This window comes from Paramisgurnus dabryanus, chromosome 10 (assembly GCF_030506205.2).
Source record: "Paramisgurnus dabryanus chromosome 10, PD_genome_1.1, whole genome shotgun sequence".
Taxonomy (NCBI): Eukaryota; Metazoa; Chordata; class Actinopteri; order Cypriniformes; family Cobitidae; genus Paramisgurnus; species Paramisgurnus dabryanus.
In genome coordinates, this window is record NC_133346.1 from 9,409,433 (window position 1) to 9,437,391 (window position 27,959).

General features: G+C 39.0%; 1 protein-coding gene across 4 annotated transcripts in view; it reads left to right on the forward strand.

Annotated features, from left to right (window-relative positions):
- cux1a (cut-like homeobox 1a) overlaps positions 1 to 27,959 on the forward strand; it is a 123,802-nt gene that overhangs the window by 10,545 nt on the left and 85,298 nt on the right. For 3 of the 4 annotated variants that reach the window (XM_065259867.2, XM_065259877.2, XM_065259871.2), the window contains exon 2: positions 19,729 to 19,839. In XM_065259867.2, the coding sequence (XP_065115939.1) occupies positions 19,729 to 19,839 (111 nt within the window). Of the gene's footprint in view, positions 1 to 18,617; positions 19,281 to 19,728; positions 19,840 to 27,959 lie in introns of those variants that run through there. The other variant, XM_065259868.2, reaches the window with a different exon arrangement.

A 27,959-nucleotide genomic window follows, 5' to 3' on the forward strand; every position in this document is an offset into this window, starting at 1 on the left:
AATAATTAAGCTTTTTCTCTTTATATTTTTTAAGTGTTACCAATTAAAGTAATTTGTTAAGTAGATCCAACTTTAACATTTTACAGTGTGCATGTCAGTTAACTTTCATTAATTTGCAACTACATGTCAACTAAATCCCATTATAGTATTAGTAGACAGTTAGGGGGGTAGGGTTTGGGAAGGGGTTAAAGGGGACATTTCAAAAGATTTTTTTTAAGATGTCAAATAAATCTTTGGTGTCTCCAGTGTACGTATGTGAAGTTGTAGCTCAAAATACCATATAGATAATTTATTACAGCTTGTTAAAATTGCCAATTTGTAGGTGTGAGCAAAAAGTTTGGGGTGTGTCCTTTAAAATGCAAATTAACTGATCTCTGCACTAAATGGCAGTTTCGTGGTTGGATAGTGCAGATTAAGGGCCGGTATTATTGCCTTCTGACATCGCAGGGGAGCCAAATTTCAATGAGCTATTTGTTTCACATGCTTGCACAGAATGATTTACCAAAACTAAGTTACTGGGTTGATCTTTTTCATGTTTTTTTGGTTGATAGAAGTACTGGGGACCCAATTATAACACAAAGTCAGATTTTCATAATATGTCCGCTTTAAGGTTAAGATAGAAATATAATTCCATTTTTACGCATACACAATGATACAGTGCAAATGATGCAAATATCGTCATCAGAATAGTATGCGCGCACTGTAGGCGCACAGACAATTTTCTTACTGTTCATACTTTGTACACTTAGGTCTCGCTTGAAGTTGACAAGAAGTTACTTATAGTAAAATGTCTAAAGAGTGCTGTGAAAATAAAGTGACTTTATAATCAAATAAATACAGTATATCTCTAAAAATGTAGTTTACATTGGAAACCGTTAACTGAATTTTTATCCTTGAAGAGCCCCAGATGCTCAGTACATTATGTGATATGACGATGGCTCCTAATTTAGCTGCAGTCTTATCCTGTACGGATGAGTAATTGTGTCCATAAAGAAGGTTAATCTTCATAACAGGGGGAATATAAACCAGATCTCTCTGGATCCTCTCTGTTTTAGTAAAGAAGACTAAAAGCTACTTTTTTTCGACATTTCGCTTGGAAGAATTTAGTACCCTTTCTAAGAAAATAAACATTACGCTTCTTTTAGCTGGTTACAGTTATTGTCTGGTCTCAGGAAGGCTGGTCAAAGTGAGGTGAGGTTTCGGAGGAAGTTATTTCAGACCGACTCTCAGCAGTTCCACTGCTTGAAGGTCTGGACCATTGGGGAAAATTCAGTGCTCATAACGTCCAGAACGGTCTCTAGTTTCCGAAACAACTATTATTATTCTCATAGAGTCTCAGGTAGCCATGGCAAGAGTTTGCACCCAGCTGTGGTTTAAGTGCTCTTTGAGAATGGGAAATAATCAGGAGACCCTTTAACCTCTCGTCCGCAGTTCTCTCGCATGCACACGTACGCGCGCACAATTTTCAGTTTTACTCCAGACGTCCCTTGCCAGCCCGGGCTCAGCACTTTAAAAACACAAACAAAACAAATCCTCAGCGGGGGCCCGTGGTGCCGAGGGAACCGGGCAGCTCCACCTCGCACTCAACGGCAGCAGGACTCCCTGATCTGGCTTGGAGCTAGACTTTGGCTGAACTTTTACTTTTGCCTGAAACAGTTATTATTAGTGACCTGAAAATCTCCAGGAGGAGTGGAAATGGAAGCCAGATGCCGTTAGTGCCTGGAAAACGATATTAAGCTTTCAAATGGTGCCCATGGGGAGGGAAGTTGACATGGATTTCCATGTTGGGGGTGGGGAAGAGGGCATAGACGGTGACCCCAGCGCTGCTCCTCTGATTTGTTCTGACGATGGCTCACGCATACGGGGTTTGGGGGAGGGTTCAGACCTCCAGATTTGCTTGTGGGGGTATGAGGGCTACCGTTATCACATTGTATGCTTTTTTAACTTTTGATGATGTTCTCTCTGTCCGTCTGTTTCTGTCTGTCTATCTATCTAATTCTGTCTTTCCATCATCTATCTATCCAAGTTTGTTTGTCCATCCATCCGTCTCTGTTTGTCTGTCTATTTACCTAGCTAATTCTTCTGTCTGTCCATCTCTGTCTGTCTATTATCTATCTATCCAAGTCTGTATGTCTGTCTGTCTATCTATTAATCTATCCATGTCTGTCTTTCTGTCGTGTCTGTCTTCTGTCTGTTTTTCTATTTATCTAGCTAATTATGTCTTTTCATGTCTGTCTGTCTATTATCTATCTATCAAAGTCTGTATGTCTGTCTATCTATTTATCTAGCTTAGTGTCTGTCTGTCTATTTATCGATGCAAGTCAGTCAGTCTGTCTATCTATTTATTTATTCAAGTCTGTCTGTTTTCCTATTTATCTGTCTGTTCATCTCTGTCTATCTATTTATCTATCTGTCTATTTATTTATTTAAGTGTCTGTTTATCTATTTTATTCTGTCTGTCTATTTTAGCTAATTCTGTCTGTCTATCATCTATCCGTCTGTCTAAGTCTGTCTATTTAATTCTGTCTGTCTGTCTATTTATCTAGCTTATTCTGTCTATCCGTCTGTCTATCCGTCTGTCTATCCGTCTGTCTATCCGTCTATCCATCCATCCATCCATCCGTCTATCCATCCATCCATCCATCCATCCATCCATCCATCCATCCATCCATCCAGCTAATTCTGTCTGTCTGTCTATCTATTTATCTAGCTAATTCTGTCTGTCTGTCTATCTAAGTCTGTCTGTCTGTCTATTTATCTAGTTAATTCTGTCTATCCATCTGTCTGTCTGTTTATCATCTATCTATCGAAGTCAGTGTGTCTGTCCGTCTATCTATTTATCTAGCTAAGTGTCTGTCTGTCTTTTTATCTAGCTAATTCTGTCTATTCATCTGTCTGTCTATCATCTAGCTGTCTGTCTAAGTCTGTCTATTTAAGTCTGTCTGTCTGTCTGTCTATTTATCTAGCTAATTCTGTCTGTCCATATGTCTGTCTGTCTATCATCTATCTATCTAAGTCAGTATGTCTGTCCAGCCATCTCTGTCTATCTATTTTTCTAGCTAAGTGTCTATCTGTCTGTCTGTCTGTTTGTCTATCTGTCTATCTATTTATTCATCCATCCAAGTCTGTCTGTCTGTCTGTCTGTCTGTCTACTGTATTTATCTTCCTAATTCTGTCTCTTTATCTTTCTATTTATCTATCTAATTTGTCTGTCTGTCTGTTTATCTTTCTTATTCTGTCTGTCTATTTATTTTTACTCAAAGTAGTCACTCTTTGCCTTGGATAATCAGAAGTGGCATTTTATCAGGCAGCTTCCTAAGGTCTTACCCTGAGATGTTTTTTAAACCGAAAAAATTCCTATAAATTTTGGGCTCGTAACTTTCTTCATTATTTGATCCAAGTCATCCATTTCAAAATCCATATTTTAAAAAAACTTTAGTTTTCTAATGAAAGAAATTAATATGTTGTACATATGTTACACTTTTGTCTTAAAAACACCTAAACATCCCTTTAGATCAAAAGCTTCTTACGGTCATGAAAAACATTTCAGTGAAGTGTGTGATAGGGAGATTAGGAGCATCAAAGTTTGATTTTAATTATTGATTTTTCTTTTATTTCAATCTTTGACAAGACATATTCAGTCAATATTAAAGATATCAAGGTTATAATTTCACAAAATGTACTTTATATTATGTCAGATGATTTTATGTAGAAAACTGTTAATCACAAAAAATGATTGGAGTTCGAATTTTACTCTCCTGCAAATACACTGCATGTTTAAACCCACTTAAAAGTAACTAAGCCAACGTTTATTAAGAAATGAACCACATTTCTTTTTACAAAGGCTTAAACTAAACCTCTTCGTGCAAATAGGTAATGATTGCAGTCTGAGAAAAGCGTTTCTTCATTGTAACATCTTCAGTCAAAGTTGACACAACAACACGCGCTGCCCCTTTAATTCCAGCACTTCCTCGTCCCTTATTTTTTCTCTTTACACAAAATGTCTGTGCCTCCAGCGATGTTCTGTCTCCAGGAGGGTAATTATTTTTAGCAGGAAGTGTCTGAAAATGGACTGTACTTGGTCAGATTTGTGTGAGCGTGTGTGTCGGCCCCTGGCTGGCTGGCCTAGCTTGCAGTGAGGAGAGATCGGCGGGCTCTCGGTGTTGTTATTAGTTTTAACAGCAGCCGGGCAGAGGATGTGCTCTCCTCGGTCCCGCGGGATATCACAGACAGATCCGCGGGGATCAGAGGGCCGAATATATCAGGTGAAGGGAATGAAAATAGCAGGCGAGTCCAGGAGGCCTTTTTGCTTATTTATGAGAACATCACACCTGGCCTATATCGAAGCGATCGCTTTTTACTCTTATTTTGCCTCCTTCAACATTTTTCTGCTTTGGTGGTCAAAGGTGACGTGTTTTTTTTCTACATTTTGCAGTTGTTAATTTAATTTAGCTTTTATTAGGCAGTATAACTTCCCAAAGTTACCCAGTGATTGTGCACGTAGCACAGTTTTAAAAAGGGGAAAACAGACGTCAGACGACATTACAGTCATCAGTCTGTAAGAGATTGTTGGAGGTGTTCGGCTGGACTATTTCTCTTGGCAGGCCGATATGTACATCTGACACTGATGGCTTCCCTGGCTATAAGCCAGAGAATATTTCAAACAACTTGCTTTTAAAAAGACCGTTGTGCGTCTTGGGAGTTGCAGCATAATTAAACAGACTTGAACCTCTCGGCACAGAAACAAATCACTATAAATATCGACATGCTAAAAGAAGGGCTATGCATGCAGTCTTCCATTACCATCAACATTAAAATTGTAAGTTTTTAAATAAGATGAATGATCTGTATTTCTTGCCATTGGGTTTAGCAGGTAATTATTCTTGCTTTTGCTATAATCTTTTGTCTTTTTAGCAAATTGACATCAAATAAAAATAAATTAAACTTTTAAGTCCTTTACACGCAATGCTTGTCTTATTTGGTGCACATTTTACTAAATAAATATAATTTGTATTTAAATATAAATGATTATAATTGCTAAACAACTTTTATGATGTTGGGATGACATCACTCTTTTTTATGTGAATATAATAATTCACTCTAAATAAAATCAAGTCACATCCTATTTTTTTTTTCTTTTTTGACTGTCCCGCTTCTCTTGGAAATACGTCATAGTGTTTGGATGAGTGAAATGCATTGCAAACACTTTCGTGTTGATTTTAAGCTCCGTAATAATAAACGTGAAATGTTTTTAAACTGTTAAGATCGACAGTCTTAACGACAAATTGTACTTTTCATGCCTTTCCTGTTCTTAACAATAGTATAAAGTAAAGGCCTCATTAAACTTCTATATAAAAAATACAAATCTGATCTCTGTACAACAGAACATCCAGTGCTGATGGTACAAAGCGATTTGAGACCTCAACATCTCAATCCCCCATTTAAAGTTCCGCTTTATCTTTTCGAGCAATCAGGTGGCTTATATTCTCCTTTAATCCAGGAATTTCACTTACACAGAGTATTATCTCCGTTAAACACACGTCCGAGTGCAGACATTCGTTCCAAATGCATCCAAGAGCTCCATTATGGAGAGATGCATTATCTGTCAAGCTGGAATGTGCGTATTGTTATGGATTTACGCGACCTGCATTTGAGGCCAGAGATAAAACGGAGAAAATTGAGAGCAGTTGAGTCGAAGCACAGAGACGATGTCGTCGTTTCTTTGGTTCGTAACTTCTGTGAAATAGGTCGTGCATTATTTACATTGCGTTTTAAACTACTGATCTTTTGCTAGTAACACATTAGTAGATCTGTTTAAAAACATCTGATGGCAATCTATCATAACCAGGAAGTTCAGACTAGCTTAAAATCGCATAATAACATTGCGAGATCCAGGCATCATTAGCTTTCGGGGTGTTTGTACTGTTGGAGAAATCGCATACAACCCAGCCCAGAGTCAACGTGCTGCTGTTTTGCTGACTAATCCAACAGCCGTTTTTGGCAAAGTTGCGTTTAAGAGAAAGTCGGGGGGCCGACTGCACGTTCACGAGAGCGTGTGTGCGTTCGCGACTGCCTGTGTGTGTGTGTGGTCGTGTTTGGCAGCGTTTGTTTGTTGTTCCCCGAGGCACGTTTGTGAAAGCCGACCCGTAGATGGAGAGACGCTCATGACGGTACTCGCTGGGAAAACCGCAGGCCAGACGAGCCGATTGGACTGCACCGTGACATCATGTTTCCCATGTTCTGAACAGCTTTCACTGGAAGCCGGCCAACACAGAGGGGGACCCTTCTCTTCTGTTCCCCCCTTGTCTCTCTCGCTTTCACTCGCTTTCTCCCATTCAGACTGATGTTATTGAGAACCGGCACTTATGAAACTGCAAACTGGCTTTTGAAATGGAAAACAAATTTGTGAAAACAAACGGGATGGATCTCCAGGCTGCTTTTTCTCATTTTGGCAAAGTGCTGGCTGCTGGATGGAAAGAGAAGCGTTGGGAGGTCGGATCTGGTTTGTGATTGACCAATATATTGGCCTTGCTGATAACTGGCCAATATTTGTTTATGTCAAATGCTTGAGTAACTAACAGAGATTTCAGTTAAAGAGCCCCTATTTCATTTCTAAAAAACAATGTTAATTTGTGTATTTGGTATGATACAAAGTGTTCGCGTGGTTTATGGTTAAAAACACAGTATTTTCCACACAGCGTACATTTTTGTAGCTCTAGATATCCTGCCTTCCTCGAACACTTTGATTTTGTACAAAACTCATCGATCTGAAAAGCACCATGTGCCTGATTGGCCTTCTAATCTCTACGTTTTGATTGGCCTGGATACCTCTGACGCTTCCTACCATGTTTGAAAGATTTGCGCTCAATGCAATGCTGACAGGAGTTAACTTATAGGCTGTGAGTCCAAGCGGGAGGAATTATGATAATGACCGTCGTGTCCACGTCAACAGGCCCAGGAAGTTAACTGTTGCCTACAATCCGTGTGTTTGTTGTAGTCCAAGAAAAGAGATTTACGTTGGAAACGATAACTCGCGTCACTGTTTACCTTGGGATTTGAACCTTTTGCTTGTACATGTTAATATGTACTAATACACACTTATGCTACGTACACACCAAACGCGGGGCATCGCGTTACTCGCTCTAGATTAGTCGCGGGATTTAACTTTTTATTTTAATTAAAGACACGTTTGAGGCGAATAGCGCGTGTTTTCACGGCAAACGCGCCGCCCATATCGCGTGATTCGCAACGCCCCACTCAAGGATGCATCTAATCGCATCTTTGCATGTAATCTACTCGCGCAAATCGTTGAACTCTCTTTTGGTGTGTATGCCCCATTACTCACCAAAGGAAATAAAAAATCGTGAATCTAGTCTGCCATATTTATTATAAAAATGTATTATTACTATTATATTATTATTATTGTTAATGTATAACTGTTGTTACAATGTACTTGTTTCTTTTGACCCTATCCATAAACTGTCACTATGTACACAATAAGTGCAATGTATAAAAAAAAATTGTATTACAAAATTACTTTTTTTTTTAATTTAAAGTCCTTCACAGGTAGCACAAGCACTGAAATATTTAAAATTAATAGCAACCAAATATATGTTCTGTTTCCTGTTTGTGTGTGTGTGTGTGTGTATGTAAAAAGCTGTCAGCCTAGACACTGTTATCTGCATTTCGCCCTTTTCGAAAACGTTTTAAATCCCCCGTCACATCTCGGATGATGTTGCTTGTAATTTGCTGGTCATGGTCGTAATAACCCTTCATAGGTCATGGGGATTATCAGCACTTCACCAATGCACCAAGATTAATTTACCATTGATGGGTTTAATTGTTCTTGCAGCCCCGTCGCTAGGATATAAAAACCCAACCAGCGAGCTGAGCACACTGGGTCATTTCTTTACCCACTGCACTTGTGCCAAGATTTACCGGTCTATACAAATGCAGCAAAGCTTAGGTGGTCAGTCTCGAACATAATCAAAATAGATCTGGCAGGGAAGACCCATTTAGAAACGGCTCTGATAGCGTTCTGTTCACAATAAATACTTAAAAGCGCTCGGAGAGCTCAGTCTTCAGGCTGTGGCGCATTTCATGCATTATTGAGGTAATGAGGGCTGAGGTGTTTCTCTGTGTCTGAGACAAAGACCAAAAAGTCTATTCAGAGCGTTCAGTGAGGTATACACACCTTAATTCGGTTTAGTTGATTTTATAAAATATAATGGTTTTTCAAAACATTATATTTAAGTACAACCTATCTGAATTGCCCACCAAAACTGTTAGAGATGGGGCGTGGTGGGGTATGCATGCGTATGTTTTGCATAGTTGAGCAAACATCCCAAGTTTAAATTTTGCTCGGGTCACTTCCCGAACTTTTCCTCCAACATTTCCAGTCATCTGTTCTATCCTGGGCCGTACCAGCCGATATAACTGGAAAAGTCACTTCCATTCCACTTTTAGAAATTTCTTAGTTTAATGTTTTGCGAAATTATCCCATATTTTCACCCACCCTGTGATGAGAAAATCATATCCAGCTGCCAAAAACAGCATTGGACTGAACGACGGTGCAAACAGTTATCCGCAACGTCTAAAACCTACTCGCCTGCCTTTCAGCAAGGATTATTAGTTGAAAAGTACGTCAAAGATGTAATATTTAAGCTTTAATTAGCTGATTATTCGAATGCCCTCTCCTTTGATTCTGTCAATAAAAGTAACAACGTAAAACAAGATGTGCTTGCTAACATTTTATCATGTTTTTGTCAGCCCCTTTAGTGTCTGTTTTCACAGTCTGTGTTATTTGTTCCCCCAGCAGCTTCCAATTATGTCGATATTGCATATTCCTTTGACTGTTTTGTATTTAGACATTGCACGTAAGCACATTCTGAGTTCAGGACAGCTCAGCGAATGTGCACCGGGAGGAAATTCACAATCAAAATAATGTTCTGGATAATATGGCAGCGTGGAGTCGCGGGGACCAAGCTCGAGGGGGCCGGCGACTCGCAGAACTAAAGTTAGCAGCTCTTTTTCTGCTGACTCAGTGTTTGAGTTTAGCTTTTCCACTTCGTGCCCGGAGCGTTTTTGCTGATGCATTCTTAATCCTTTTCCTTTACCGTACTTTTGTGAGCAGTTTTGTGTCAGTCGCTAAGGCTACGTCTTACAATTGTATGAAAATGAATATACTGAACAAGCTTTTAGGGACAAATTGGCCCCCCTGCACCTAACCTTGACTTTAAGAAGTCAGTGCCATTTAAAACCTTTGAATATGTTTTTGCTTTTTACAAATCAAAAGTACGAGTCTTTGTTGCCTTATCTAACATTGTTCGAGGCCTAATGTTGGTGTTGATGTATGAAGGTCAGACTTGTCTAATGTTTCAAATGAGGGTTGATTGGCTGAGGCGTATTGAAGGTCAGTCCATATTTCTACAACTTTTCTGAGGTCACAGCTGGTGATGGCAGTAAGCCAGTATACACACACACAATAGGAGGCAGTGTACTGTTTACCTCACACACTGCCTTACATCCACACTTGACTAATTTTACACATTTTACTAATGTAGGCACTCTATACTCACAATTTAGACATAGTGGTTTGTGGGTTTTAAATCTTTTAATAAAGATTTTATAGCAATTTTTACTTGTACTTTATAAAATAACATTCAAATTGATAGGCTAAAAAAGTTAAAATTTTAGATTTTTGTCAGATGTGTTTTTTCTTAAATGAGAACCAAAAGGAGGAGATTATGGAGATTGTTCACGCTACTTTTTTCCATTCAGTAACAGTGTAAAGTAAAATTGACCACGTTTACATGAACCCTTATAATGCGATTATAATGGAATTTTCGCAATATTGCGTTTATACCTCATGTAAACGCAAAACTTAGATACAAATTGTGCGATTAAGCTTATAATCGCAGCATGTATAATTAGGGATGCACCGATAGGATTTTTTTGGGCCGATACTGATTTAAACAGACAACTTCTGATATTAAACACTTGTATACAATACTATACAGTTGGTCTATTAGCTAGTTTATTTCTGTAAATCTGATTACTGCATGTAAACGGGAGTATAGATGTTAGCATTATTGGTGTACATGTAAACGTAGTCAATGACTTAAAGGCGGGGTGCACGATTTTTGAGAAACGCTTTGGAAAAGGGAGTCGGGCCGAGTACCAAAACACACTTGTAGCCAATCAGCAGTAAGGTGCTTGTCTACTAAATGACATTGTTGCCTAGGTTGCGTATGTGTGGGGCGAGTCTATCAAAAAAAGGTCCAGATTCTATTGGGGTAGGGGCATGTTTGTTTAGGTGATTTCAAATGTCAACATTGGCTTTCAGAGATCGTGCACCCCGCCTTTAAAGATAGAAAGTATAGGACAATGAATAAAAAAACTGTATGAGCAACACAAAAGTCATAGGTTCGATCCACAGGGGACACGCATACTGATAAATGTTAACCTAGTAATGCACTGTAAGTTGCTTAGTTTGGATAAAAGCACCTGCCAAATGCATCAATGTTAATGTAAAGTGCATTTTCGGAACGGCTTCGGAAATGAAAATAAGGGTGGGCTGGACTTGAATTCGTCCATCGAGAATTGATTGGATCGTTGGAAGTTGGGTCATGTTGCTATTTGCCGTGATATTTTCCTGGGCCCTGCCCTCCCGCCATATCCCGTGACTGAAAGTAAAGGGAGATCTTTTTGTTTTTTATAATAAACCTCACATATGAGTAATTTCTTGTTGTTTATTATGTTTTTAATTTCAATGTAATTGTGACTTTAACTTATCTTTAATTTAATTGCCGTCCTTTTTAGGTAAATTTGAAATGTGCTGAACATTTTAAATTCTGTTTTACGTCAGCAGTGCTTTCAGTTGTTTAGCGTTAGATATGAGAGCCGGCTAATCAGCAGCTGAGGTGCTGATAGTTGCATGCAAATACCCAGGAATCTTAACCACCTCAACCCAAAACATGAACGGCAGATTCAATCAGTTGATGTAAAATACCGGTTGAGTTGTTTATAGGTAAAACACAGTCCAGGAAGGATATGGAAATATTAATGAAATGGTTTAACTGGCAAACCAATATGTCGTCTTGATCCACCTGCTATACGTTTTCTTGTTTGTTTGTTTTTTGCCACACACATACACGCAGACTGATTAACAATAGCAAGCATGGCCCTTTTGTCTAACAATCATGTAGCTATCTGAAAAGGACTCTTGTTTATTCACGGTCTCCCCCACCACGATGACGCACAATCAAACTAGTTTACAACTTCAGGGATTTTGCCATGGAGAAAAGTTTCAATGCATAATGCAGCACAGCACTGGAATTTCCTGAAATGTCACCACAATATCCAGACTATGGTATCTTTTAGATCATAATGATTAACTAAGCTTTTGTTTAAATGTAAATATGTCTTTCATTCGTAGTGTAGACTCTAAAATGTACTGTTCTAGTTTTTCTACGTCACTCGCAGGAACGGTGATGCCGTTATGTGCGAGTGAATGAGAGCAGCGAATCAGAACAATGGATCTTGCTTTCTCCGAATCATTCGGACTGCATTGTAATATCTAGTTCAGGTCACTGTCTGCACCCCGAGCACTTGACAATTAACCGCTTGTTGTCTCGTGAAAAACAAACACCCCCTTCTTTTTTCTCTCTGCCCCGTTATGCTAATCTCCAGTTATGATGCCGAACATCTAATTAATTCAGTTTACAGCAGAGATTCCAGGATAAACAAACCTTGTATTAAAATGCAAATATGCAGAAGAGTTAAGACACCAGACTCCGTCATGAAATTCTTAAAATAATGCAGCATTTGTTCTCGTTTGCATGCACGCCACCTCGCCCGCTGAAAGAAGGCTTAGGTTGAACCATATGTCTTTATGCTGAAAAAATGTTTCCCATGATGCTTTGCAGATCAGAACGTCTGGCGAACGATGATAGATAGCACAAAAATTGTAAAAACTGATTATTTCCCACTATTAATTACATTATCTTATAGGAGTGTAACTACTGTAGCAAGTGAATAATGCACATGAATAAAGTGAGCAAGAGCGCTCGACAATTATATCATATCAACAGGCACGTGAAACCCTAGCAGGTTGCTCAAACAACAAAATCACCCGCTAACTTACTTTAAAATTAGAAGAACTATATAGTAATACAATAACAGGCTTGAATAAAACCAAAACATAAGTCCACTTACAGTTCTCACGGACACGTGTTTTATCAATTGGCTATCCTCCAGACATGACGGACCACGTCTTATCTCATTTCGGCCGTGTGGCGCGCGTGCACGCTCGCGGTGTGAAGCGCGTCTACACTATTCTCCGAGATGTTTTATCAACTGGCTATCCTCCAGACAGTGACGGTCCGGACCACGTTTTTCTCTTTTCGGCCGTGTGGCGCGCGTCCCCGCATGCGGTGTGATGTGAGTACGCGCTATACTCCGAGATGCTCTTGACAGCCTTTTGTGCAGCGTTTGTTTTTTTTTGTTTTTTTGGACGAGCTAGTTAAGGCGGTAGGGTTTCCAAGCTTAGGCGGGCCGCCTTAACTGAAATATGCTGTGGGAAACCCTGGCCTTGTTTTAGCCTAGACGTCTGCGCTGTGTTTGGACGCATATTAGATGTCTTTTAAATGCTGGCAATAACAAATTAATTTTGTTAGTCCTTTTGTCTTTGATTCTTTAGCCACTTAACAAATGGTTCAACTGGTTAACAAATGTTTTTTTTGGTGTGCCTCCCGACCATTGGTCCACTCCCTAACCATCACCTCCACTCCCAATATTTGTAATTGGCAGATATAATTGTTTTCCCAAAACTCGAAATGCATTATTATATCGCTGGTAGAGTCATGTTTTCGCTTTTTAATTACACATTGAAAGTTTTGTTACGTGTGTACTGTACATTTGTGACAAGCAGTCACCCAACACGCACCCCTCAGATTCCTCCATTGCTGACTGAACCCCTCTGAAGTAAATTGCCGATCTCGTTGCATAATAAATCAAAGGCTGAACGGTAGAGAAAGAAATAAGAAGGACAGAAAGCGAGAATAAGCTTTGGGCATCCTCTTGTTCTTCGGCTTTAATGAACAGTGCTGTAAAACCCCTGAGAGCGCTGTTGATAGCAAACATGGCGTGCGAGATGGTGAACCAGTCCTGGAATCATTACGGGTGCAGGAGCGGATTGATATCGCGGGCCCTGCGGACTGACCGGTCTGACGGCAGATAGCGTTGATGTGTGAGAACGGCTTCGGCAAAGTTTCTTGAAAAGATTTTGTTCTAATGAGAATACTGTGTAATCCCAATCCTGTGACTCAAAAAATCTTTCAAATGAATTCAGAAATTGACCATGATATTAACAAGTGCATTGCATGATAGATCACTGAAATGTTATAGGCTGTTAAGAGTATCTGGACTGACAGATATAGGTGGTTTATCAGTAAAACTGACACGATTTAGGTTGGTTAAGAAGATGTGTAATATTTTCTTAATCTGTATTTTTATCTTTCTCAATAAATTTAAGGACATTTAGCCAAAAAATGCTGGATTATTTTCAACCCAATGTTGGGTCAAAACAGGAACAGTTGGGGTGTAATTTAACCTATGCTGGGTTGTTTCAACTTAAATGCTAGGTTGTTGGGTCAAATATAAACATTTTATGGGTTAATTTAACCTAACAGCTGGACTTCACCCTTTTTGACCCAACGCATGGTTGAAAATAACCCAGCATTTTTAGAGTGTATACTAGTAAAACTTTATATTACTTCATTTATTAACTATTAAGTCTTGATTATTTCTTCTTAGCCCACAGACATGTTGTATTCTTGTTTTAAGCATTAACCCAATTCAAGTTTTCTGAAGTTTTAATATCCTTCGCAGTTGTGTTTAAGAAAATTTATCTAATTTATCTGTTCACTTATTTGTTACCATGTTTGTGAAATCCAGGCTAAAGTCTCATAATAATGATATTAGAAGCATTAAAGTTTGATTTTAATCATTAACATGATCTTACTCAGTAAAGTCCACAGTATGTCCTGTACATTATGTAGGATGATTTTATGTACGTCACAAAAAAATGCTTTAGCTAGGTTTTCACAGGCATTGTGACCATTATTCTAAAAACCACACAAACAATGATATTTTGCAATACGTTTTGTCCCAGCGCACACACACGTTTCAAGTCTTTTCTTGTGTCCAGCCTACAAAGCGAGTTTGAATTAGTAATGCATGTTCAGTCTGTTAAACCGCCTTAAAAATCCTGCCCTCCCCAGCTGGTATGAAAGGGAGTGTTCTTCAGTCAACAACTGGGACATTGTTGCACTGAGACAGCCCAAATGTACTGCATCATAATCAGCAAGCCCCCATAATGCTTTGAGTGTCTCTTAATTGGATGGAAATGAAGTCTGTAGTTTGTCCATATCTAATGAGACCCAACCCCATGGTCTCTTGTTATTCACAGATTCTGTGTATTCTTTTGCATCTGTGTATTGCGGTCGCATGGGTTCCCAGGGGTTGCAACAGTGGCCTCTTGCATTATAAAGCTTTGAGGGCTCAATGGTCTTGTTCGGATACCGCATGCCACAGTGTAAAATTTCTATGATATCACAAACCTCCCTCATTGTTTGATCACATGCTTGATGCTATTTAATTGCGATTTGCAATTAATCCCTGCTAACGGAGATTTTGTGGATCATAGAGCAGCGACACACATGCATTGTTTGTGAAATGCGATTAGGTCATTGTTGGGGTTTTCAGACCGCATATGTCATTAGGGATGCCAAACGAGGAAGGAAATCAAAAGATGAGACTGTGTCGTAATGGTTAAAGTTTTGTAAATTAGGTTGTGTTGTGGAAGATACTTTGAAACTGGTTGCTAGGCTGCAAGCTAATTTTAATCTTAAATGGTTTCTGTAGCCCAGTTGGTAGAGCATTGCGTTAGCAACGCAAAGGGTCATGGGTTCAAGTCCCAATGAACACTCACTAATTAAATGTATAGTGTGAATGCATTTAAGGTTGCTTACAAAAAGTGTACAAAAAGTACACCTAAGGTGATAGATGGATAGATAGATGGCCGCATACACGGATAGATGCATACACACAGGGATAGACAGATGCGCACACACACTGATAGACAGTTGCGCATACACGCGGATAGACAGTTGTGCATACACGCGGATAGACAGTTGCGCACACACACAGATAGATAGTTGCGCACACACTGATAGACAGACGCGCACACACACGGATAGACAGACGCGCACACCCACGGATAGACAGATGCGCACACACACGGATAGACAGACGCGCACACCCACGGATAGACAGACGCGCACACATGCATACGTAGACACACACAGATAGACAGTTGCGCACACCGCACACATGGATAGACAGTTGCGCACACATGGATAGACAGTTGCGCACACATGGATAGACAGTTGCGCACACATGGATAGACAGTTGCGCACACACACGGATAGACAGTTGCGCACACACATGAATAGACAGTTGCGCACACACGGATAGACAGACGCGCACACACACGGATAGACAGACACGCATACACACACGGATAGAAAGACGCACACACACACACACACGAATAGACAGTTGAGCACACCCACGGATAGACCGTAGACATACGCGTTGACAGACGCATACATGCATACGTAGACACACACAGATACATGCATGCATACGTAGACATGCACCGATACATGCATGCATACGTAGACACGCACAGGTACATGCATGCATGCATACGTAGACACGCACAGATACATAAATGCATGCATACGTAGACACGCACAGATACATGCATGCATACGTAGACACGCACAGATGCATGCATGCATACGTAGACACGCACAGATGCATGCATGCATACGTAGACACGCACAGATGCATGCATGCATACGTAGACACGCATAGATACATACATGCATGCATACGTAGACACGTACAGATACATGCATGCATATGTAGACACGCACAGATACATACATGCATGCATACATAGACACACAGATACATACATGGGTAGATAGATGCATACATGAATAGATACGTAGATAGATGGATGCATAGATAGATGGATAGATGCATAGATTTACTATGGGAAGGTTTAAAAACACTAGTATGTAAGAATTATACAAACGTGTACTACATTACATTTTCATGCGAGTTCTATTTGATATAGTACACAAAGAAACATTTTAAAGAATATCGATATGTATAAAGTTATTAGTTTGGCTAATTTAAATTAGTTACAACCCAACCCTAAAGTCATGTTTAAATTTCCGCCTACTCGACAATTCTCCTTAAACGTTCACAGAGGAGCCATTAAATGGTCACCCACGGATTTCAGCCGTAGGGTGTGAGGGCGCATCGACCCATTTATGTGAAAACAATGTTAAAATGGTTCCTCACGTTGTGGGTAAAGTCACACATCGATGGCAGCGTGAGGAACTCCAGAACATAATTTGAGGGGTCAAATGCATTATTCAGACCTCAGAGGTCACAAACTAAAAAAACTCTTGCTTTTCTGGACGTGACAAGGTTAAGTTTGCACCTCTACTGCCAAATGTTTGGCTTAAGTGTTTAACAGACCCCGGTATATAGTACACAGACTCCGAACTCAAAGCAGTGGGTCAGCGTTGAGATTAGTTGCTCACACAAAGCAGGTTTGTTATAAATGGTCGCTGCAATAGCAAAGACATTGATAAAGGGCTTAACAGCTACGCCGGCGTAAAAATAGATTAGCTGTATCTGTGATAATGGTAGCCGTCGGCGGCTTTCATAACACACACATGCACTTGTATTTATTGTTTCTTAAGCATTAAGTCATACCCTTCAGAAAACAGGTCACCTTTATTTAGACCAAATTATTAAAGGATAAGCTATAAAAAAACTATAAAACAGTGTGAAATGCTTTTACTAAGGCAGTAGATTAAAAGTTATGGCGTTCAAGTTTAATTTCTTTTAAATGTCCCGTTCTTTCTGTGTTTTTGAAGCTTTGATTGTGTTTACAGTGCGCAATATAACATATGTTCATGTTTCACGTGTAAAAAAAAAAAACACGGTATTTTTCACACAATTTACTTATCTGTATAGCGCTGTTTTCATGCTCCTAAAAACAGGCTGATGTCTTCCTTGTTCTATGAAGTCCCTCGTTCAAAAATACGTATCGCGTTCTGATTGTATAGTTTGTTTACTGTGTTGTGATTCGACAGCAGCTTAACTTGATGTTAGCTTAGCTGGCGACTTTCGTATTCCTGTGGGCGGAGTTTATTCAAAAACTGCTCTACTGATGTCATTAAAGCAGGAAGTAGAGGGATGTAGTCCAAACTGTCCGTTCGCTGTAGGCGAATTTTGTTAAAGAAAATATATCGCCTGGCAGTAAACTTTGAACTTTATCATTTTACAGGTATTATTTATGCTATTATAGCAACATTACACACCAACTAGTATTTAAAAAATGGGATCCGAAAGAACGTAACCTTTAAAAACGGACTGCATAGAGGTGATGTGTGGAAAATGCAATGGTAGAAATCACATTATTGGAAGTTAAACATGCTACCGGAATGTATTCCCGAAAGATAACATGAATAAATGGAAAGAATACGGACAGGTTTTGATTTTATCTGTAAAGAATTCATTGGATCGTGAAAAGTGGGTGGTCCATACCAGAAAGGAGCCAAATGCGCTTTACTTTTGGATTAAGATAAACATTGCTTTTGTAATAATGTGCACCGGTGAATTACCGTGCATTAGCAATAAACTATAACTGACAATTCTCCCTAACACAATGGTGATCGAATTTCAGATTATTGTCATTTTTAGTTAACATAAAAGCTCCCTTAGCAGCCCGGTGTCTGCCATCCTCTTGTGCTTTGTTTTTATCTGTTCCTCTCCGCTGTTGACCCTCCCGAGTGCTCGGGTGCCATTTCTTGAGGACGCGTCAAGAAAGAGCGAGCGGCTCGGAGAGGAGAAAATGTAATGGCCTGTGAGAAAGACAGGTTATGAGAATACAAGTGAGAGAGAAGGAAAAAACATTAGAGCTAGACCGAGCGAAAAAGAGCGAGGGAGAGAGAGAACGAGGCCTTGCCGACGTTTCCCTGCTGCATATGCAGCTGATAGTATCTGGCAGGGCCTGGCTCTCTGGGGAGCCCTGTAATCTGTTCCATCAGCGTTTACTACCGAACAAATTAACTAAGACAAGCACCGCCGCCTGAGCCAGCAGAATTCCTCCATTAGGAAAATTATAAAGCTATTATGGTGAACAATTTGGTCCTTTATATAAACGACCCTCATTGGAGGGCTACAGGGCTTCCTTGCACTACACCAGGGGGGCTGAATTGAATACCCGGGGGGTATTACCAGTATTGATATGAGCGCCGTGTGGGACCGTTGTGCCGTATGCTATATTACGACACAATTTTCGTTAAAAATCACAGAATTTGAGGATGACTAGTCTATTTACGTTTGGGCATTTGGCAGGCGCGTTTATTTAAAGCGACTTGCAGTGCAAAATTTTATATGTATGTGTGTTCCCTTGGATCAAACCCATGACATTTTAGCCGCTTGTGCAATTGAGCTACACAGTAATGTACATATTTTACACACTGTATGTCCTTTCAGTGCTATTATGTCAGGGTATTTTTTATCACACTTGTATTAGTAATAAGCGAGGAGGACAGACGTCCTAGCAGTTTAGAAAGTCCAAAACCATAGCCCACTTATATGACGTTTTTTTTTCTAAAACGTTCCATTGACCCAGAAACCAATGATCCACACCCGTCTCTACGGATGATATTTTAAAACCAAAATCATTCCTCGCCAGGATAGGCGAACATCGCAAGCGTTTCTCGAAGCCGTGCGTCTTCGTATGTGGAAGGAGGAGGTGATAATAACAGAGGAGAGTAAAATCGGGGCGAGACTGTGGTGACTCAGCCCCCCAGTTGTTGTGTTGGAGGTTTGGGGAGTCTGGCGCACCGAGTTCCAGCCTAATTAAGTTGATTTGTTCCCAGCATCTGGTTCCCAGATGTCAGACGATATTCTTTAGCTCAGCTCCCTGCTGTTGAGAGGATAGAAGTGGGACTGCGGGACCGCAGACTGCTGACTTTTCATGAGGCCCACCGGAGGCGGGACCACTGCGGCGTGTTGGTGACTGATTGGGGCGGAAGCCAATCGTGGCTTGTTTGTTGGGAATCAGATTGGTCCGTTCGAGCGGTTATTGAGGGTGGTTTATGGCCACAGTACGCCTGCAGGTGCATACTGAGCAAAATTCTCACACTTTATAAAACACGCATTTCCTGTAGCATAGACGTGATGCGTGCTGAAAACGCTTGGATGTTTCGTTTTAAACTCTGGATTGTGACTGGCGAATTCGTAGCTGGTCAAGGGTCAACAACATTCTTGTGAACAAAAAGGCATGCCTAATGTCATCGTAAAATGGTGGGAGATGTTTTGGTGTCCCACCATGAATTATGCGAGTTTAGATATAATGTGACATTGTTTATGAAATCCAGGCTAAAGAAGCAGCAAAGTTTGATTTCAATAATTGATTTTTCACAGTCAATATTAAAGATACCAAGCTTATATTTTCACAGAATGTTCTTTACTTTATTTAGGATGATTTTATGTAAAAAAAAATTAAACCACAAAAGTGACTAGATGGGTAATTTTATGCAATCTTTTCCCTTATCTTCCCCTTAGAAAGAACTGGATGCCACCGCCACATCCCTGGCCAACAGACAGGATGAGAGCGAGCAGTCCAGGAAAAAACTCATCGACCAAAGCCGCGAGTTCAAGAAGAATACTCCAGAGGTGAGAGAAAGCGGACGAGAGATGATTTTGCAAATTATATGAGGCTCAAAGGTAGTGGGGCGAAGAGGAATTTGAGAGGAAGTGGAACGCCTAATTGTCATATGTCTGCACCGGCACATCCTGATCTCATGGGTACCTGTGAATGACAGTTACAGACGCTGCTGAGTGCAACACTTGACCGCACGCTTGCTTTCAGACGTATTTTCCGATTTTTTCAATCCATAGGGACATTAGAAATTCTTCAGTAAAATTTTTAAACCATGAACCAAACCTATAACAATGAACTTCACATACCATGACGCATTGCAAATGACAAAATCTAATAAATATTGTTGGTATAACTATTGTAAAGTAATACATTTAAGTTTATTGCATAATAATAGAAGCATAAAGGTTGTGTGAGAGTGTAGTAGACAGATTGGTGGGACCAAGTCGGGGCTCTCTTGAGAATTATGGGTAGTGTAGTTCTTAGTAATTCAGCAAAAGTAAGCAGGTTTTGTTTAACTTAAGAAGATATAGGCTGTCTTTTGAACTATATAGACCCATGCTAGGATAACCTTGAAAGATTTGAATATTATTTAAAGGACAATTAATGTTTTTTCCCACCCAATTGTGTTTTATTGATGCCCCACATTTGGCATTGCATATTAGCTCAAATTCTTTATTTGTGGTCTTTTATCCTGCATTGGCATATTGTAGTATTGTGTTCTTCTGGTACACGGCCGAGTTGTTTATTTTTTGGACTTTTGCACTCGTTTGAAGCTCGGTGTGGCCTCGGAAGAGAGGGCAGTGACGAGAAACCAGAGGATATTATGGTTTATCCATTTAGGGAATATTCGGTCTGCATGGCTGGAGGTGGACGGTCGTGTTCAGACCGTAGAGTTGGCCGTAAGGTCACGTTCCAGGGGAAAACTGATGATGCATGTTAGCAAGACAGTAAGGATCAGTGATTCTTTATTTACTGGAAACCTTTTCTGATCTGATAGAGTGCTGAAGCAAACGTGCACTGACAGATTTTTTTTGTGTGCGTATGATATTCATAGAGTTGTGATCCTGTAGTATTAAAAGACTTAAAGGGATAGTTCACCCAAAATTTAAAATCTTATCATTTACTCATCCTCATGTTGTTTCAAACCTGTATAAACGACTTTGTTGTGCTGAACACAGATATTAAAGAATGTTTCTAACAATGCAGATCTGGGGCACCATTGACTTCCATAGTAGGAAAAATATTACTATGGAAGTGAATGGTGCCCCTGATCTGTTAAAACATCATTTAAAATATCTTCTTCTTTGTTCAACAGAATAAAGAAATTCATACAGGTTTAAAACAATATAAGTGTGCGTGAATGATGACAGTATTTTCATTTTTGCGTGAACTATCCTTGTAAGCAGCACAAGCACGTTTAACAAAAGTACTTAACGGGTAGTGTGGAGCGACATTATTATCATGCAAATTTTGGTACTAGACTCCTGCGTAAGTGTAACTGTTTATGCAATGATGCATGAGGAACTTTAAATATTAAAAAATGTGTTAAAGAAAGAGTTTCTCCATTTAGTGCTTTTATAAATATGAGTTTTATTTAAAATTTTAATTAAATGCAGATTGGATGCCTAGGTCATATTTATTTAAAGAAGTCTTGCAGTTAAAGGAGGGGTGCGTGATTTAAAAAACCTAACACTTTGGAAAAGGGAGTCGGACCGTGTACCAAAACACACTTGTAGCCAATCAGCAGTAAGGGGCGTGTCTACTAACTGACATCGTTGCCTGGGTTACGTATGTGTGGGGCGGGTCTAATAAAAGAAGGTCCAGATTCTGTTGGGGTAGGGGAGTGTTTGTTTAGGTGATTTCAAATGTCAACACTGGCTTTCAGAGATCATGCACCCCGCCTTTAAGTTTAACAACTTTTATAATCTAACTTTTATATTTGGTGCATTTTCATATGTGTGCAAGCATTGTTACTAAAATCTAGTGTTTTTATATATATATATAAAAGAATATATTGTACTGAATGTGTCATCTGGATAAATAGCTTGCACTTTCAGTTTCCTTTTTTTTTTTTTTTAAGGATCTGTGTTAATACATCAGCTACTAAAATTGAGATTAATTGGGAAACATTGACTTATTGTTTGTTTCTATCAGTCATCTGTGATTGCATCATTCCATCAGAATAAAGAAAAAGGAAGTCGATAATGTCAGAAGACATCTACAGTTTTAAATAACCTCACGCTTTTCTTTAACTCTTTGATTAATATTACCCATATCAGTGCTATGGTGAAGATGTCAAACAGGTGCCTTCGATCATCCAAACGCCAAATCTGTACAATTCCTCACTGTGTTTGGTTTGAAAAGTTTCTGCCAACCGTCTTTCGAGTCGAGCATTCAAGGGCACCGCGGCGCTTCGGCCGGTGTTATCTTTGATCAAGGTTGCCGTCGCCTCTGCCCTCCTCCCTCTCTCTCTCCCTCTTTCCTGCCTCTCGTTTCGCAAATTCCTTGCTCTCAGTGAGACTCGATGAATAAATGGAAAATAAAAAACCTGTTTTGTCTCCGGAGCCTCAATAAATCAGTCCCCCTTTTCCATTTAAAATGTCCAGGGCTGCAATTTATGTCTGAGCTTAATAACCCGTTACTAAATTAATCGTGCCGGGGGTTTTGGCTGGGAGGCCACACGTTTTGAGATCCTGTGAACCCTGCAAAAGCAAAAAAAACCCGCAAGTGCACGTTTTTGCCCAGTACCCAAGGTGCGAGACTTCAAGGGCCTCAGTCAGAAAGGTTGAAATTTTATATCTGATGAATGAAAGTTACTTTAATGACCCGGTGGAATTAATGTGCCATGGTTTACATTACTGTACAATTTCTTTTGACTAGTGTGAAATTATCCAATGACTTTCTGCAAGTAATTAGTTCGCCTTGCCCAACCCAAAATGCTTTTTGGGCTTACAGTTGGGTATTGTTTAACATGAAAATTTACTCATCCTCGTGTTGTTTTAAACCGGTTTGAGTTTCTTTCTGTTGAATGCAGAAGACATTTAGATCATAGATGGTAAGCACACAGTTGAGGGTACCCATTGACTTTCATAGTAGGAAAAACAAATAGTGGTTAATGTTTACAGGGCTCGTCTGTATATATTTAGAAAGATAAATTGCCGGTTTAGTATGTGAATTTCTCTATATCCGTTTCCATTCATTCAGTATGTGAATGTTGTGCTGTTGTTGTGTAATTGTTATTGACTGGTTGTTTATGCAGCCCTTCATGGTTGTGGTGCGCCTTAGGATGCATGTTGAAAAGTTTATTGTCCGCTCAATGATGTCAATGTGACAGATCGGGATTTGTTAGGACGACCCGTTATTTTCCAGCGGATTACGTAACGTCTGTGTTTTTCTTCGTCCTGCACCTGTGAAATAAATAATCCTAAGCAGCCGTTAAATTTGACACAGATCACTTCATTTTGTCTTTTTTTAAATCGCATAAATATTTAACCCAAACAACCAGAGCGCTTGGCCCTATTTTCGTTTAGGTTTCGCTTTGCTCGTTTAGATTGAGTTTTAAATAGGATGTGATGGAGACTGAAAGAGACCAGTGTGTGTGTGTGTGTCGCACCCAAATTATATTCAGGCATGTCTGCGTGATGGGAATATTTTCATAAGGTCATGTGCATTCCCTCCCTTCAGCGCTTACATATTTTGGGTTTACGCATTAGGCACCATTGATAAAAATCAAATTTTTTACATATTTGTTGAGAGCATTTTGCCACATGCAAACATCGCCGGTTCAAAGAGAGCTTTTAAAGTTTGATACTCACTAAAGCAGTGCTAATATGCCTCCAGTTTGGTTGAATACAAGCATTGGTGGATGTCCAAAATCTGTTTAAATTTTGCTGTTGGATATTTTTTGTAAAGCAGGATGTTTAAGGAGAAATGACTGTAAGGTGGGGCCTGATTTTATCAGCGATTATATCACAAAAGCAATTGAGTTGGTTTGAAGGGAAAGATTGTTGAGGGTTTGGTGATGTCAGCGCTAAAGAAGGCGGAGCAAGTTATTACGTTTAGATGGAGGATTAGACAAAAATATTTTCTTGGAAATAACGTGCACAGATGATTCATTCAGTGACGTCTAAAAAAAATAAATAGTGACCGTGTTTATGCTTGTTTTTTGGTGATGAAGATCATGTAAATATTTGTACAATATATTTATTATTTTTGGGCTATATTGTTTATATGTGTACATGCATAATTTTGTTTTTAACAAATGATTCTCAGTTGCAGAAGTCCTTGCCCAACAGTTTTTCGCAGTTGTGATTGTTGCGCGTGCGTCAGCCATTTTGATTTTTGCTCCTTCGCTGCCTTTGATGTTGCCTTGAAGGGGACGGCTGGTTGGCCCCTGGACGTTGTGATGTGAGTGTCCAGAGATTTCATTGGCTGCCAGGGTTGGTCATAGAGAGCTGTGAAGTGAATGGTCCTGACAAAATGAATACAGTAATTAGGGCTGATCCACTGGCACGACGCCCACGCTGGCAGACTGGCGTCTTACACTGTTAATTATAGCCGTCCCGTTCCTAACACGACGTTAGGGTATTTACCAAGGACTGAATTTGTTACAGCGTATTTGTGTGTGTGTGTTTGTGTGTCTCTGTGTATAGAGAGAGAGAGGGAGAGAGAGAGCATTATGTGAGTAGCACACTGAAAAATGCCTTTGATGTTTACACTGTAGTGGGGGTGGTAAGGCAGAAACCAGTGATGGGGACGACATATCCGGTTTATAAACCGAGTCATTCTGAAAAAATCACAAATGAGATCTCTTTTAATATCTCAAGTGTTTCTGATATTAAATTGAGACTGTAAAGACTTCTATTAATCACCCAGGCGGACATGGTTATCTCAAAATAGACAAATATCAGATTCATTGGTCTGGCTGATATATTGGTCTATCTCATATACCCCTTATATTGTGAGAGAGCAATATATCAGCCACGCCGCTAGCCATAGGTACAATGAATTTAGCCTTTACATCCTTTAAAAAAAACAATTGTTCATAGTTGTAGGGCAGCTTTACATGAAATCCAACCATGGTCGAACTATAGAAACCATGGGTTTTGGTTTTGTTTGTAGTAAAACCAAAGAACCACAAATTTAGTCTTGCCACAATAACTACTTTATAGTTTAACCATGGTCTTTGTAGTATAACAATGGTAATGTAAATAGTAATTAACTTGGTTAAAAAAAGGTTACTATATTTTTACTGTAACACCACCATGGTTATTTTTTCTAATTGTATTTTAATAAAAAAATGAAACGTATAGCTTTATAATATTTAACTGCTTTTAAATGCTAAGCTTTTCTCAAAACCTGTAATTTTGTGCCTTTTTTTATGGGGGGGGGGCATTTTTGCCTTTATTGGATAGACGTAATTAAGGAAATGACAGGAAGGTATAGGGTGAAGAGAGGGGTATGGGATTGGCAAAGGACCTCGAGCCGGGGTTCGAACTCGGGTCGCCAGAAGTGCGTCTGCACCATGTGTCGGATCACCGCCCACTTCTAGGCAACCATTTTAATAGGTTTTAATAAAGCTGCGTTTTCTGTTTCCACAATACCTATCAAAATAAATGTAGGTTGGTAGAAATATCTTCAAAGTTTTTCTGTGTCCTGTCAAAGGCAATTTGCTTTAACATGGTATCCTTGTGGAGGGGCTGACCTCCTAAAGGCTTATTTGGAAGAGACGGTTTCTTTGTAGCCTTCAGGTTTTGGAGTTTTAGCATTAGTGTCTGTTTATCTCCTGACAGCTTCATAGACCTGATTCAGTGGAAGGAGTTAAATCACATGGATTTTTTGTTTTAATGTACATTTTATGCATTTAGCAGCTTTTATCTTAAATAACTTACAGTAAATGTAAGTGTCTGTATGTATGTTCCCTGGGGAAAAAGCTTTGCGCTGCTAACACAATGCTCTACCAACCTAGCTACAGAAATCATGTGATTTTTCTCCCTTTATAGTCTTTCATGAGGTTAAAAGCAGTACTTTAATGTACTGGTTCACTGTATTTGTGCCTGTAGGATTTGATCCATCTGTACAGTTAAAGTTGAAATGAGACTGGAGTGGAACTGATGGGGCTTGACTGTGTGTCACTTCCTGTCTCTTTCAGCTGAGTTGATTGGCTGATCCTCAGAGCTTCCTGTCTGATGATCACCACTGGACTTTGCTGAGTGTTATGCTTTTGGATACTCTGACTAGTGTGTTTGTGTTTATGAATCACACTGTTCCATATTCCACAAAGCAAGACTTGACATTTTTTTTAGATCACCGCTAGCTGAATGATTGCTAGATGGACATTAACCAATTGTTTATAATTTGTTAAAGGGAAAGTTTAGGCAAAAATCAAAGTAAATACTGTCATCATTTACTCCAATTCCATACTCCAGATTTAGAAGGTTTCCAGCATCAGATTTTTTAAAAAGCCCTTGAAGCCAATTTTTTTTGCACATATAAGATTAAGGTCTGAACTTACTACCATTATTTTGAGAGGATTTCCTATTAATTATTTACATTTTTTAGATTATCATTATCAAAAATGATCATTACCGCAACATGATATTACATTAAATATATGCATTTAAAACTCATGTTTTGGTAATGAGAACTAAAAAGTTGTCTAGGTTCTATGACAAACAAAATTTAAACTTTTACCTGGAGAGAAAAAAATAAAGACTGCTTACCTGCTAGCCATCTTGAGTGTCACAATCAATTATGTCCCTTCCAACATTTTTTTTTGAAAATGTTAGTTCCTGAAAATTGTTACGGAGGATGAGAAAATTGGTCTTGGACATATTTATATTTCTTATTATTGTCTCTCCATTTACCAATGATCACCAAACACCACATGTTTCTTTACTGTAAATGTTTATAGTATAACATGCACTGAAGAACCCAAATCCAGCCATGGAAACGTTGCGGTAATGAAAATTTTCCCCTTAAATGTGGAAAAACAATAAAATGGGTTTGTATGATGTCATTTGAAATCATGTGCAAAATAGTACATGAAGAGATGTTTGTAACTGTATGATTCTTATTTTGATACTCTTACTTTGCATCATGACACCTTCGCGAGAATCACCCAATCACTTTTTTCCTGAAAAGTACAAGTTTGTACATATTTTACAATTTGGCTAATTCGTATTTATTCATATGAAGTTAATTGTTCAAAAACGTACGATTATCATAAAAAAAACAATAACGAAACCCCAACAATAACCCCAAGGTCACAGAGGCACAGGCAAATCGTACTAAAATGTTCGAATGAGGTTGTACGAATTAATTAGAATTAACCACCTTATGTAAAATATGTACGAGATAGCGTTGGTAATGTTCACAACCCTGTCTTTGGCAATAAAATCGCACTCCTAAAACAACATTAAGACATTTTTATAATTTCATAAAGGAATAGTTAACTCAATTACAATACTGTCGTCAGACTCCTAAAACAACATTACGATTTTTTTATTTAATTCACTCAAAAACGAAAATACTGACATCATTTACCATCATGAACCCCTGTGTTGTTCCAAAGTAAATGATGACAGAATTTTTTTTACAAAAAAAATCTTTATTAAAGGGATAGTTCACCCAAAAATAAAAATTGATCATGTTGTTACAAACCTGTATAAATATCTTTGTTCTGATGAACATGAAGAAAAATATTTTAAGAAATATTTCTATCCAAACCGTTTGTGAGCCCTATTCACTTCCATAGTTGGAAAAAAACAAAACTATGCTATTAATACCAATACTATTTTTCTTTTTGTGTAAACTATCCCTTTAACAACATGACAGTAGTCTTCAAGACTCTGTTCTATTTTCCATGTTTCAGAAGTCATAAAATAGCTTTATATGAGGAACAGATTGTATTTGAGTTCAGCTATAAATATCTTGTGTTCTGTACCTCTGAAGAAAGTCATGTGGGGTTTAAAATATTCATTTTTAGGTGAACACAATCCCTTTGATATTTAGTGTTTATATTCAGTCTCAATGGTAGTTTTATTATAGAAATAAAATATTAAACAATTAATAAATTTTCATAAAAATTGTCAGACGTTAATTTATGCATCATTGAGCTCGGATGAGTTCC